The following is a 14168-nucleotide window of genomic DNA, read 5'->3' on the forward strand; positions in this document are numbered from 1 at the left end:
AAGGAGAAGTGCCTGGTTTTGGTAAGGATGTTTTATGAGGGGCCCTTGGCTTGGAATGAGCTGATTAATGTTGAAGCGCCGCCTCTTTTTCCTTTCCACTTTCACAGAGAAAACTTGGAATCTATGTTTAAAAAATAAAATTTTTTGAGGGGTTGGAGGAGTGGCTCACCTGTTAAAAGCCTTGCCACTCTTACACGAGGGCCCTGGTCCATTTGCCAGCGCCTATATGGTGCCTCACAATCACCTGTGAGTCCAGTTCCAGGGAGTCCGTGCCTTCTGGTGCCCTCCACCGGCATGGCATTTGTGCCTAAACAGACATACATGCTGGTCCAACACTCACAGACATAAAACAAAATACTTCCTTAGAAACATTATCTTAGGAACACTCCAGGGTCATCAAGATGGCTCAGTCAGGCAAAGGCACCAACCACTCAGCCCGTAGGTGGGATTTCAGCCTCTATAACACCCACAAAGTGGAAGGGGAGAGAGAACCAACTCCTTCAGGTTGTCTTCTGACCTCCAGATGCACGGCTTGACACCTCTGTGGGCAAACACTCAATAGATGGCAATAAAAAACCCTTCCGTTTTGAGATTCAATAATTTTCAGACACTGCTGTCATGTTTTGAAAGAGATAGCCAAGACACCCGGTCTCTATTGGGAAATATACTTTTCTGTTAGACTTTAATTGCTGTTTTCTGGAACAGGTGGGCCGTTTTGTCTATATGTGTTCAGAAGGCTAGAAGCAGGCGCAGTGCCTCTCTGGAGCCCAGCAGACGGCCCTTGTGGCCCAGGCTCAATGTCTTGTGGCGTCTGCCGCTGTTAGTTGCAACATCTGTCTTTCCTATATTACTCCTAAGATAATTATCACACCTCCAGGTTACTATACCTCGTTTCAATAACTAGATACTTGGGTTGTCTATTTAGTCTTAGAGTACTTGTAAAAAACTAGTATGTGTGTGTACTGGTGTGCATTCAGGTGCATTTGCACAAGTGTATATGGATTATAGAGGTTAAGAACAACTTTAGGTTACATCTTTTTTTTTTTAAAGATTTTATTTATTTATTATATATAAGTACACTGTAGCTGTCTTCAGACACACCAGAAGAGGGTGTCAGACCTCATTACGGATGGTTGTGAGCCACTGTGTGGTTCCTGGGGTTTGAACTCAGGACCTCTGGAAGGCAGTCAGTGCTCCTAACCACTGAGCCATCTTTCCAGCCCCCTAAGGTAGCATCTTAAGAAGTGCTACCCACCTTCTTAGGAACAGGTCCGTGCGTTAGCTTAGAGCTTACCGTTAGGCTGGTTTGGCTGGTTGTGAAGCATTCACTTACTGAGTTGGGTCAGTTCTGTGAGTTTACGCTCAGTTCTCCACGTTTGTTTCCAGAATGTGGTCGAACGATTACTGGCGTCCCCAAAGGGGGGAGAATGATGAAGCTGTACGTGGACAACGCAGCTCCGGACAAGCTGAAAGAGCTGTGCTTATTTTTCGTCCGCTGCCGTAACGATGTTGCCATTAATTCCAAAACCATTTATGAGGTATGTTTTAAAACACAGGCAGCTTTTCACATTCCCCCAGTCCCTTTCCCCGCCTTTCCTATTATGCAAGACTGAAATGGGTTCCAAGAAAATGATGTATTTGTATACTTAAGGAAACTAAGATATTGGCTATAATAGAGCTGAATTAGTGTCATCCTATACATACTGAATTTTAAAGTTTATGTTTTGAAAGAAACTTTGAAGGTTTTATGGTTTTGAGACAGTATCTCATATAGCTCAGGCTTGCCTTAAGCTCAACACACACACACACACACACACACACACACAGAGAGAGAGAGAGAGAGAGAGAGAGAGAGAGAGAGAGAGGGAGAGAGAGAGGGAGGGAGGGAGAAAGAGCTAGTGAGTAGGTGTGTATCTTTGGTCCAGTCTGCTTTCTGTTCCTATAATAAAACATTGGCCTGGTGGTGGCGCAGGCCTTTAATTCCAGCATTTAGGAGGCAGAGGCAGGCGGATTTCTGAGTTCGAGGGCAGCCTGGTCTACAGAGTTCCAGGACTGTCAGGGATACACGGAGAACCATTGGCCGAAAACAACCTGGGGAAGAAAGGGTTTCTTTCCCTTTGCTTCCAGATCACAGTACAGCCCTGCGCAAAGCCGCAAAGCCGAGACTGGTGAGCACTGCTTCTGGGCTTGCTCCCCCAGCCTTGCTCAGCCCGCTCTCTCCTATAAGGCAGGACCATCTGCCTAGGGGCGGCCCAGTGGATTGGGCCCTCCCACATCAATTAATTCAGGAAATAGCTCTCATCCGTGCGCGTGCCCGCAGGCCAATCTGCAGCCGGATGAAGTTCCTCAGACGAGAGCTTGTCTCCTCCCAGGCTTCTGGGCTTCTGTCACCTTGAGGAAAACAGCCGCCAGCCCTAAAGGTTTTGAAATGCCGATGTCTTCTGAACGGTCTTTTGGGGACACGTTTGGTTTTGTTCTTGGGAGCTTAAATACTAGTTACTCTCTGCTTAGTATTTTAAACTTTTAGACATTTTAGGAGAAGAAAGAACTAAGAGGCTAGGCATTGCCAACCAGACCGCAGGATAGAAGCAGCAGGCAGAGTTACTCAGAATTTCCCTCCAAGCCTTGTCGCTGGCTATTGCTACTCCCTTTAGCAAGGGGCTCACCTTTTCTGACACACACACACACACACACACACACACACACACACACACGGAGAGGGAGGGAGGGAGGGAGAGAGAGAGAGAGAGAGAGAGAGAGAGAGAGAGCTAGCTAGTGAGTAGGTGTGTATGGCCTGCCCGACTCTCTACTGGATAGCTTTGAGTCCGTAGAAAGATTCTTGCTCTATGGTCATCCGGCTTACCGTTGATTCTCAAAAAGCATCCCCCCCCTGCTCGCCCCCCCTTTTCGTTCTTGGCCTTACTCCCCTCCCTACTTGAGTGGGTCACACCATGGATCCCGTTCCCGTCCCGTGTAGTTTGGCTTCTTTTTTGTTTGTGAGCGGAGACTGCCTGAAGGGAGGGCCGTGAAGAGAGCTGGACAGCCGCTCCCCACCCCCACCCCCACCCCGGGCTCTTGTGGGTACTTCCTGCATCTCTGCAGTTCCTGAGGAATCTGCCCTTCCCTCTCGGAAGAGCTTACTCTTTCTTTCTTTCTAACCTCTTGTCCCTTTAGCAGTTAGAGGGCATAAGCAAAACCCACGGTGTTTCTCATCCGAGAGTCAAGGCACCAAAGGAAGGGGCTTAAAAAGGAGGGAATTGGGGGTTAAGGGAGTGTGGCGCGGCAGAGGCGAGGGGGAATGGGGTGCTCAGGCAGGCCCCTGTCCAGGCACTTCCTCCCCCTGAGGGCCACACACACACACACACACACACACAGGCATGGTATAGAATAAAGTTTATTCAGAGTAGGGGATGGGAGTTAGTGGTAGAGAAAGGTAGAGAGAGAGAGAGAGAGAGTAGAGAGTAGAGAAGTGGAGTGGAGGCCGGCCATGACCACGTGTGTGTGTGTGTGTGTGTGGGGGGGAGCCCAAGGGGCAGAGAGGTGAGAGAATGTAGGAGAGCGGAGAGAGCAAAGAGGGAGAAGAGGGGCAAGTAACCCCATTTATAGTGGGCCAGGTCTGTGAGGCGGGGCATACCTGGCTATTGCCAGGTAAGGTGTGGGGTGGAGCTTAGACAGAAGAATACCAACAAGCCGGCCATCTCCATGTGTGGATGAATTATTTTTAATAATTTAGACTCCCCCCCTGCCTTCCACCTTTTTTCTTGCCCCTCCCCCCTCCTCTCTTCCCCCTCCCTCCCCTTCCACCACTTCTCTTCCCTTCTTTCTGTTCTGAGGACTAAATCCATAGCTTCGCATCTGTTAACCAAGGGCTCTCCTCCTCACCTACTTCTCCAGCTCTCTTTTCTTTGCTAATGGGGAAGGAGGGTTTTGCTATTTTACCCAGGCTGGCCTTGAACCCCTGGACTGGAGTAAACCTGCTTCATCCTCTTGAGTAGCTGAGACTACAATTGTCTGTGACCATACAAAGTTTACACTTTAGGTTTGTTTGTTTGTTTGTTTTTAAGAGTTGCAGTTATGTGTGCACGTGGTATAAAGAAGAATAGGTTCTCTGAGGCTTGGGATGCAGGGCTGACTTCCCTCTACCCCACTCTCCAGAAGCAGTTCTTGTCTGTTAGATGGGACTAGAGGGTTGGCTCAGAACACGCTGCGCTTAGGGAGGCCCTGAATTCAGTTCTCAGCACCTACCTTGAGTAACTCCACCTGTAACAACAGACTCATGGGACTGGACACCTTCCAGTCACCGCAGGCCTTCATACATGTGCAATATGTGTAATAATTCTTTATTATTAAAACCATAATAAAGAATTTGAAAGTCTCTGTTAGAATAATTTTTAATTTACCTCTACATTGCTAAATTTAGCTCTAAGTCTCTTTTAACCTTTTAAAGCATCATACGTAGGCTTTCCTCTATAGATAAGAATTAAGTTCAAAACCAAACCAAACCAAACCAAACAACAGCAACAACAACAAAAACCCCAAACCAGGATCTCACTATGTGTAGCCCTGGAACTCGCTCTGTAGATCAGACTGGGTCTTAAACTCAGAGATCCACCTGCCTCTGCCTCCTGAGTGCTGGCATCAAAGGCATGTGCCACCATGCCTGGAAAATTTAAATCGTTTAAAAGAACTCTCTGGCCCTTCTTCTTTCCCCCCATTGCTCCCTTCTTCTGAAGTAATTATATTCCATACTGCTTAGATACATGTTGGTTCAAATCGTAACTATACACATGTAATCACAGTGGAGGAATGATCATGTACCTGTGGTTTTCAAAGCCCTGGCAATCAGAGAGACAGGAAAATGGGTACATAGGGAGGGTCCACGGCAAGTAGCAGCCCAAAGACAAGTCCTCAATGACCCACTTCCTCCAACCAGCCCCCACCCCTACTTTGACCCACGTCCAGTCTTTATCCCCCTTCCCGCCTGCCCCTCCCCCTTCTTTATATAAAGGCCTCATTACAAAGGAATTAGTTCAGAGTCTCCCTGAGGTAATCCTCTGTGGAAACACCACCACATACACACCCAGAGGCATGCTTCACTAATCCCCTGGGAATCTCTCAAGTTGACAACAAGGATTACCCATCATGCTTAGCAAATCTGTTCTCTTGATACAAGTGCACCTTGTACCTGAGAATGCCCGGATGTGAGCTGCTCAGTTGACCTTTGCCCATGCCTCGGCTAGGATGTAGGATATAGCGCCCCCCCCCCCTTTGGCAGAGATTATAGTACAGAGGAGAGCATCTCCAGGATGGTAGGAATGGGCAGAACAGGGCCACATGTGCGATTGTTGGTCTTAGATGTCTACTGTTCATAAACATTCAGTGTTTCTCAGTAGTTTACAAAACATATCAGTTATTCACTGCACATGGAAAATAGCTTATGATTTTTTTCCCCAGTTCCTTAATGGACTTAACACCTATCCTTTCAGGATGTGCTGTTTAGCTTCTTGGATGCGTCAAGAGGGCTCTTAAAAGGAATCAAGAGCATGTTGAAAAACATATTTCTACCAGCTATCCTTGCAACAAGCAACTGGGGTGCTTTAAACCAGTCCAAGCAGGGTGAATCAGAGAAACACATTTTCACCGAAACCATCAACAGATACCTTTCGTTTTTAGATGGTAAGTGTTAAGCCTTAAAGTTTGGCAAGCCACTCACAATGTGGCCTCTTTAGTTGCAAGGTTTGTGACTGAAAGCAGGGTTTATAGAGGAAGGTCTCCAACAGATGATAAAGAAAGTTACCGGGAGACCAGGATAACAGGAGAGTCCTTCTTTCCAGGGCTCTTTGTAGGGAAAAGGCATTCTATCAGGAGACATCTTCTCCTGTTCTTAGTCAAAGTTTGCCACTAAGAAAATCTGGACTTGGGCTGGAGAGATGGCTCAGCAGTTAAGAACTTTCGAGGTTCTTACAGAAAACCCAGGTTTGGTTCCCAGCCCCTATACACAGCAGCTCATAAACTCCTATAACTCCAGTTCCAGAGGATCCAATGCCTCCTTGTGACCTCTGTGTGTATTACACACATATGGTGCAATGCTTGGGCACACATATACATGTACACATAAAACAAACATTCTTTTTTTCTTTTTGAGACAGAGTCTCATGTAGCCCAGGCCAGTTTTGAACTCCCTCTGTATCTCAGGATGGCCTTCAATTCTTGATCTTCGTGCCCCTACCTTAACAAGTGCTAGGATAAAACCTCTATGCCTGGCTTATATTAGGGGACCAAACTTAGCATTTTATGCAAGCCAGGCAAGCGAACACCTTAGCAACTGCGCTCCATACCTACCCGGTAGAATTCTATTTTTAGGCTGGGCATTGGTGGTTCACGCCTGTAATCCTAGCACTCTGGGAGGCAGAGGTAGGCAGATTTCTGAGTTCAAGGCCAGCCTGGTCTACAGAGTGAGTTCCAGGACAGCCAGGGCTATACAGAGAAACCCTGTCTTGAAAACAACAACAACAACAACAATAAAGAATTCTGTTTTTATAAGGCACGGGATCTTTCTCTTTTCTGTAAACCTTACAGCTTGGAAGCACACCTTGCCACGGAACATAGAGGGACTTCTTCATAATGTATCATTTTCTCCTCTAAGGCGCGACCATAAGCATCGAGGGGACGGTAATGTTGAAGAAGGTGGACAACATTGACCTTTCCAAGCTGCACACCTTTGAAGAGGTCACGGCTGCAGCGAGCAGTTCAGAAATGGTGCATCAGCTGGAGGAGGTGCTGATGATGTGGTACAAGCAGATTGAGCAGGTGACGCCCCTCCGTTTCCCCCTGAGTGGAGTCTTGTGGGTCCTGACTGTGACATTTTGTCCCTGATAACTTGTGATTTTGTTTTTTTTGGGTTTTTTTTTTGTTTTTTGTTTTTTTTTCCGAGACAGGGTTTCTCTGTGTAGCCCTGGCTGTCCTGGAACTCACTCTGTAGATCAACCTGGCCTAGAACTCAGAAATCCGCCCACCTCTGCCTTCCAGGTGCTGGGACTAAAGGCGTGTGCCACCACTGCCCAGCTTGTGATTTGTTAATACTCTTCATGGAAGAGAAAGAGGGGGAACAGACATCACAATGAGGAGGACAAATACTTCAGTACATCCTGGGTGGCCAGTGGATGTGTCACTGCTGTCAAATAGGCTCAACCTAGTCTTGTTTTGTTTTTTTGAGATTGTTTCTCTGTACAGCCCTGGTTGTCCTGGAACATACTCTGTAGACCAGGCTGGCCTTGAACTCAGAAATCTGCCTGCCTCTGCCTCCTGACTGCTGGGATTAAAAGCATGCGCCACCACTGCCTGGCTTTTATTTATTTATTTATTTATTTATTTATTTATTTATTTATTTTCAGCCTAGTCTTTTTAATACCACCATTCCAACGCCAAGTCCACAGAGGCAAAGAAGAAAACAAAACCCAAAACAAAACATAGCATATGTCAACTTTGTTGGGGGCAGTCATAAAACGATTATGAATATTCTGTATATATTAATTAATGCTGGAAATTAACATGGCGGCAGTTACTCCTTAACCAGCTAGCTAATTACACAGAGGCTCTTTAGTATTTCAAAGCTGAGGCCTTGGCTGGGCAGGCTTTCAATCAGCTCATCTGAGTTAACCCGGCCACCTAGCCCCGCCCAGTCATGGGGCTGCTATACCTTCCAGGCTCATGGTCAGGGCTGTCTCCTCTCATGTCTCCTGGCAAAATGACCCTCCTGTCTCCCTCCCAGGAAGTCCTGCCTTCTACTTCCTGGAAGGAAGCTAATTGGTCATCAGATTTTTATTAATGCTGATCAGGGAATGCCTTGGATAGGTGAGTATCTTAGCAAGGGTTTCTATTCCTGCACAAAACATCATAACCAAGAAGCAAGTTGGGGAGGAAAGGGTTCATTTAGCTTACACTTCCACATTGCTGTTCATCACCAAAGGTAGTCAGGACTGGAACTCAAGCAGGTCAGGAAGCAGGAGCTGATGCAGAGGCCATGAAGGGATGTTACTTACTGGCTTGCTTCTCCTGGCTTGCTCAGCCTGCTTTCTTATAGAACCCAGGACACCAGACCAGGGATGGGAGCACCCACAAGGGGCCCTCCCCCCTTGATCACCAACTGAGAAAATGCCCCACAGCTGGATCTCATGGAGGCACTTCCCCAACTGAAGTTCCTCTCTCTGTGATAACTCCAGCATGTGTCAAGTTGACACAAAAACCCAGCTAGTACAGTAAGGAAGGACAGAGAGACAACTTCACAGAGTGTATCCTATCAGGCAGTGGAGGTAGATAATTTGTTGAAGTCCTTGCCATGCACATGTGAGTCCTTGATTTCAATATCCAGCACCCACACTAAAAGCCAGGTGTGGAGCTGGGTGGTGGCAGTGCAGGCCTATAATCCCAGCACTCTGGGAGGCAGAGGCAGGTGGATTTCTGAGTTGGAGGCCAGCCTGGTCTACAGAGTGAGTTCCAGGACAGCCAGGGCTACACAGAGAAGCCCTGTCTTGAAAAAGCCAAAATCCAAAAAAAAAAAAAAAAAAAAAAATCCAGGTGTGGGAGTGTGCACCTGTAACCCCAGCACCGGGTGAACAGAGATGGCCAGATCCCTGGTACTGGCAGGCTGGTCTAGCCTAATTGGTGAGCACTAGGACCCAATGAGAGACCCAACCTCAAAACCGAGTAGATGGTGACAGAGGAATGACAGCTGAGGTTCAACATGTGTGCAGCAGGGCACGAACACCCATATAACATGTGTGTGCAAGGGCATTAACACCCCCCCATGGTAACATGCACCTACAAAGGTGTGAACATACATATAACGTGTATACAAGGGCAGGAATACCCATGTAACGTGTGTGCACAAGGGTGTGAACACCCATGTAACATGTGTGCACAAGGGCATGAACATCCATATAATGTGTGTACAAGGACATGAACACCCATGTAACATGTGTGCACAAGGACATGAACACCCATATAGCGTGCATACAAGCATCCATATATCATATGTGTATACAAGGGCATGAACATCCATGTAACATGTACATACAAGGGCAGGAACACCCATGCTACATGTGCATACAAGGGCATGAACACCCATATAACGTGTGCATACAAGGGCAGGAACACCCATGTAACATGTGCATAAAAAGGCAGGAACACACAACATGTGCATACAAGGGCAGGAACATGCATACAAGAGCATGAACACCCATATAACATGTGTGCACAAGGGCAGGAACACCCATGTAACATGTGCATACACACTAATTAATAGAGATGTAGATCTTAGTAATAAGGGCAGAACCCTTGTGATCTAATAACCTTCCAGAGCCCTTACCTCCAAATACTATCACACGGAAGGCTAGGTCTCTGAGATTGAATTTGGGAGGACAGCACATTCAGCTGAGAGCTGGCTTTATAGCATGAGAGGTTTAGTCCATTACTGTCATGGCAGGAAGCATGGTGATGGAGAAGGAGCCAAGAGTTTCATGTCTTGCTCCCCAGGCAGCAGGAAGTGACTGTCACAATAAGCATGGCCACCCACTAGCATTGGCTTCTTCCAACAAAGCCACGTCTCCTCCAGCCAGGTCACACCTCCTCATAGTGCCCTTCCCTGTGAGCCTAAGGGGGCCATTGTCTTTCAAACCACCACACTGCCCTAGCAGAGGACACCAGTTTAGTTCCCAGCACCCACAAAACAGGTTCAACCATGTGTAACTCCAGTTCCAGGGGATCTGATGCCCTTCTCTGGCTTCCATGATAACCATATCATGTAAGCATGTAAGCAAACACATACATCACATGAAATAAAAAAAGGGACCTCAGATGGCAGTAAGATCCTTAAAAATCATATTGTTAGATTTTTCAACATGAAATTATACCAGATATCCATCTACTTAAGGAAGCAGAGAGGTTTACTCTTCCATTTCCTCCGTGAGGACTTTCTGCTTTGGGTATCACAGGGGACAGTAATGCAGTGGCTGCCGTCGCTCTGGCTTCCTTGACAGGAGCTCAGGAGTCTTGGTGGGATCCGTCAGAGTGTAGGCCTCCTGTTGGAGAGTATTATGTCCTCCATACAGTGATTTTTGTAGTTTTGCTTTTAGTGCTATAATAAGATACCCTGACAAAAAGCAGGGCTAGGAAGATATCTCATGGTAGAGTGCTTGCCTAATACATATGAAACCCTAAGTTTGATTCCTAGCATCATACACATATACTCATACATATACACGCATACAATACAAACATATACACATACACACTCACACACATGCACACACATACACACACATACTCACACATACATATAACAAAAATATACACATACACACACTCACACACATACACTTGCATGCACACACATGCACACACATACACACACATACACTCACATACACACACACATTCACACACACATACATGTACTCGCACACATATACATACACACATTCACATACATGCTCACACACACACATACAATGCACATACATACATACATACACACACATGCGTGCACACACACGTGTGTTTGGTTCATGCTCAGCTCCCTCTCTGCCTATGTAATCTAGGACCTCTGCCTAGGGAATGCTGCTACCACTTTGGGCTGGGTCTTCTCATATCAGTTAAGGTATTCAGGACAATCACCCACAGACATGTCTATAGGCCAACCTGTGATCTAGGATGTTCATGGTTCAGTCGCAAGTGACAAAGACAAATGGCACAATGATTAAATTAATGTAGGTACTTTACAGAAGCATACGGGCCTTCTTATTTCTTCAAGCGTTTACTTACAGCTAGCTAGCACTGTCAGGTGGCCTTTATAGCAGGTGTGTGATGGTATCATGGTCGACTTTGCACTGTGCTGAGTACCACTAAAGTTGGGCCTATTCAATGGTCATTTAGGCGGCTTCTTTGCTGACTTACTTGTTCAAATCATTTACTTAGTGTTTTCTTTTGGAATGGAGGATGTCATCTTGTTGAACTGCTGGACTTCACATAATGTTTTCTAGATCTTAATTCTTTGTTGTTCCCGCTATGTCCTGTATTCACTTGGCAGGATGCCTTTAGTGAGAGAAAAGCCTGACATTTTAACAACTTTTATTTCATTTTATGTATGTTTTGCCTGCATTCATGTATGTGCAACACATGCATGCAGTACCCATGACAGCCAAAAGAGGGAGCTCTGCATGCAGTACCCATAGCAGTCAGAAGAGGGAGCTACTGACGATTATGATGCTAATCAATTTCAGGTCCTTATTGAGAGCGAGCAGATGAGAAAAGAAGCCGATGATTCTGGTCCCCTCACCGAACTGGAGCATTGGAAGCGTATGTCAGCCAAGTTCAACTACATCATTGAGCAGATTAAAGGGTCCAACTGTAAGGCTGTCATAAACGTGCTAAACGTCGCGCACTCCAAGCTGTTAAAGGTAAAGGGTCTTTCGCTGTAAACTTGATGTTCTTTTCAACAACTTACTAGAAAATTTTTACCAAACTGCCTCTTAAAGAATTTGAGACATATTTTGAGTATATAACATATATATAATATAATATATAATATATGGTATATAATATACAATATATAATATAATTATATATTATTATATATATTATAATTATATATATAACATATATTTTGTTATATATGTGTTATATATATATATAATTATAATATATATAATAATATATAATTATATATATATATATATATATATATATATATATATATATATATATATATGCCCTTGGAGGTCAAATTATTTGATCCCCAGGAGCTGGAGTTAGAGGTAGTTGTAAACTACCCAAGATGGGAGCTAGGAGCCAAACTCAGAGCAGTGACCACAATTAACTGCTGAGCCCTCTCCAACCCTCACCTCTCCCACTATGTAGGCTAGGCTGGCTACCCAGTGAGCCCCAGATATTTGCCTCGCCCCGCCGCCATAGGTCTGGGATGACACATGTTCCACCGCACCCAGCTTTTTTGACGTGGGCTCTGGGGCTCAAAACCAGGACTCCTTGTTTCACAGCAAGCACTTTTCTGACTAAGCCCTCTTCCCAGTCCCACAAAAACACATCATTTTTGCCTGTTGGGAATTTCAGACTCTCCTAGTCCTGATGAAATATACCCTAGGTTGTTATAATAGTTATCCCTTACTGTACTATGGAGGAAAAAACAGAACTAATTCCTCCTGCATAGCTTTATCTTTGTTTATGTATATGAGTACACTGTCGCTGTCTTCTGACACACCAGAAGAGGGCGTCGGATCCCATTGCAGATAGTTGTGAGCCACCATGTGGGTGTTGGGATTTGAACTCAGGACCTCTGGAAGAGCAGTCAGTGCTCTTAACCGCCGAGCCTGTGTAGCTTTATCTTGGTGCTCTGCCCAGTCTTTAGAGATCACTCTTCCATTTTGTTCTAAGGCTTCTAAGGCTTCTTGATACACAACAGTCATGTGTTTAGAAGCGTCAAGCCTTGAACCAGGCTCTTTCCGAGACTACCACAATGCCCAGCTGACGGGACAAAGGTTCATCTCTCAGTTTTGACAGTTCATTTGTGGTGCGCCATCCAGAGACATGAGCATTTTTATTTGGAAGGTGTTTTGGGATTTGTGAATCAATACAGATTTGCCAAGCTGAGGAGCCACGCTGGAGAGGCGGCTCAGCGGCCAAGAGCCCTTGGTGCACGCGCTTGCCGAGGACCTGGTTGTACAGGGCGCCTAGCAACCATCCATAACTTCAGTTGCAGCGTATCTGACATCGTCTTCCGCTTACGTGGGTATTGCACACATGTGGCTGCTCAGACAGACCTGCAGAGAAACACTGTCACACAAAGCAAGAAAAGAACAAATTGTCATCATACTAAAGGGCAACGTGGACAGAAAAGCCAAAGTTCTGCCCAGCATATCTTTCCCCTCACCCCCTCTACCTTTCTTTCTAGGGATTGTTTTTGTTATTTTTTTAAAAGATTTGTTTTTTTAATGTATGCATGTGAGCACAGGTATGTCTGTGCACCATGCGAGTGTCTGGAGACGGCAGAAGAGAGAAGAAGCTGCTGAGTTCCTTCGAACTGGAGTTAGAAGTGGTTGTGAGCCCCTGTGTGGGGGTTGGGAATCAAACCCGTGTCTTCTGCAACAGCAGGTGCTCTAACCACCGGGCAATCTCTCCAGCCTCTCCTAGAAGCTGCTGTAATGCACAATTTGACTTGGTCTTTTCTTTCCCTTATAGTTTATATTTCTCTGCATGGACATGCAACAATGTTTTTTTCCTTTTTGGTAAAACATTTACACAGTAGGTATAAAACTATGTCTTTGAATCATATCCCTTCCCTAACCCTGCTGGTCATTCTTGATTCTGAAATATGACTGCAGCACTCTGGTCTTCTAAATTCTCACCACAAGGTCCCGCTGCTGAGCTCTGCTTATAGTATTGGAAGGCTTCCCTAGCCCGCAGTTTTGAGCCCTGCCGCCTTCTTACCACAGGCCAGTTTGGAAGGCCTAAGACCACATGGTCAGGATGACGGTCATAATGATGTCCTGTCTCTGGTTTGAATTTTCTATATCTGTCTCATCACGGTGAGAAAAACATGAGGACAGCCAAAGGAGGAATGGTTCTTCTGGCTCATGGTTTCAGAAACATCACCTATTGTTGTGGGGAAGGCCCGGTGGAGCTCACGGTAGCGCAAGTGTGGGCAGACGCCTTTGACATGGTGCGGACCAGCAGACAGCGGCTGGCATCTGTGGAGGACTTCCTCTGCCAGCCAGGCCACACCTCCTAAAGCTTCTCTATGGCCTTTGAACAACGGTACAAGCTGAGAACCAAGCCCGGGAAAGATTCAAGGGGCAAGACTCGAAATACAAAGTTGACTTCCCACAGAGTCCGGTTTTGCCAATAAGGGCATTTCCTTGACCCAGAACTGTTATATAATGTCACGAGTATCCATCTTGGAAAAGGCATTCTGGGCAGAAGCAGGTCCAGTCCAGGTCTATACTCAAGGACAGCAATCACAAAAATAAATGCCTCTTTATTTTTTTGTCAAGCATTTACTGTGCTTTTTATTTTATTTATTTATTTATTTTGGTTTTTCCACAACAGGGTTTCTCTGTGTAGCTCTGGCTGTCCTGGAACTCACTCTGTAGACCAGG

The 14168-nt window shown here is 45.8% G+C and overlaps 1 protein-coding gene across 1 annotated transcript in view; it reads left to right on the forward strand.

Moving 5' to 3' along the window:
- Positions 1 to 1386: 1386 nt before the first annotated feature.
- The window catches only part of Dnah8 (dynein axonemal heavy chain 8), a 238386-nt gene continuing 225604 nt past the window's right edge, over positions 1387 to 14168 (forward strand). The window contains exons 1-4 of the mRNA XM_052164217.1: positions 1387 to 1538; positions 5487 to 5676; positions 6647 to 6810; positions 11280 to 11456. Of these exons, the coding sequence (XP_052020177.1) occupies positions 1428 to 1538; positions 5487 to 5676; positions 6647 to 6810; positions 11280 to 11456 (642 nt within the window). The 5' untranslated portion in view covers positions 1387 to 1427. The remainder of the gene's footprint in view (positions 1539 to 5486; positions 5677 to 6646; positions 6811 to 11279; positions 11457 to 14168) is intronic.

The sequence above is a fragment of the Apodemus sylvaticus genome, chromosome 19, assembly GCF_947179515.1.
Source record: "Apodemus sylvaticus chromosome 19, mApoSyl1.1, whole genome shotgun sequence".
Lineage (NCBI taxonomy): Eukaryota > Metazoa > Chordata > Mammalia > Rodentia > Muridae > Apodemus > Apodemus sylvaticus.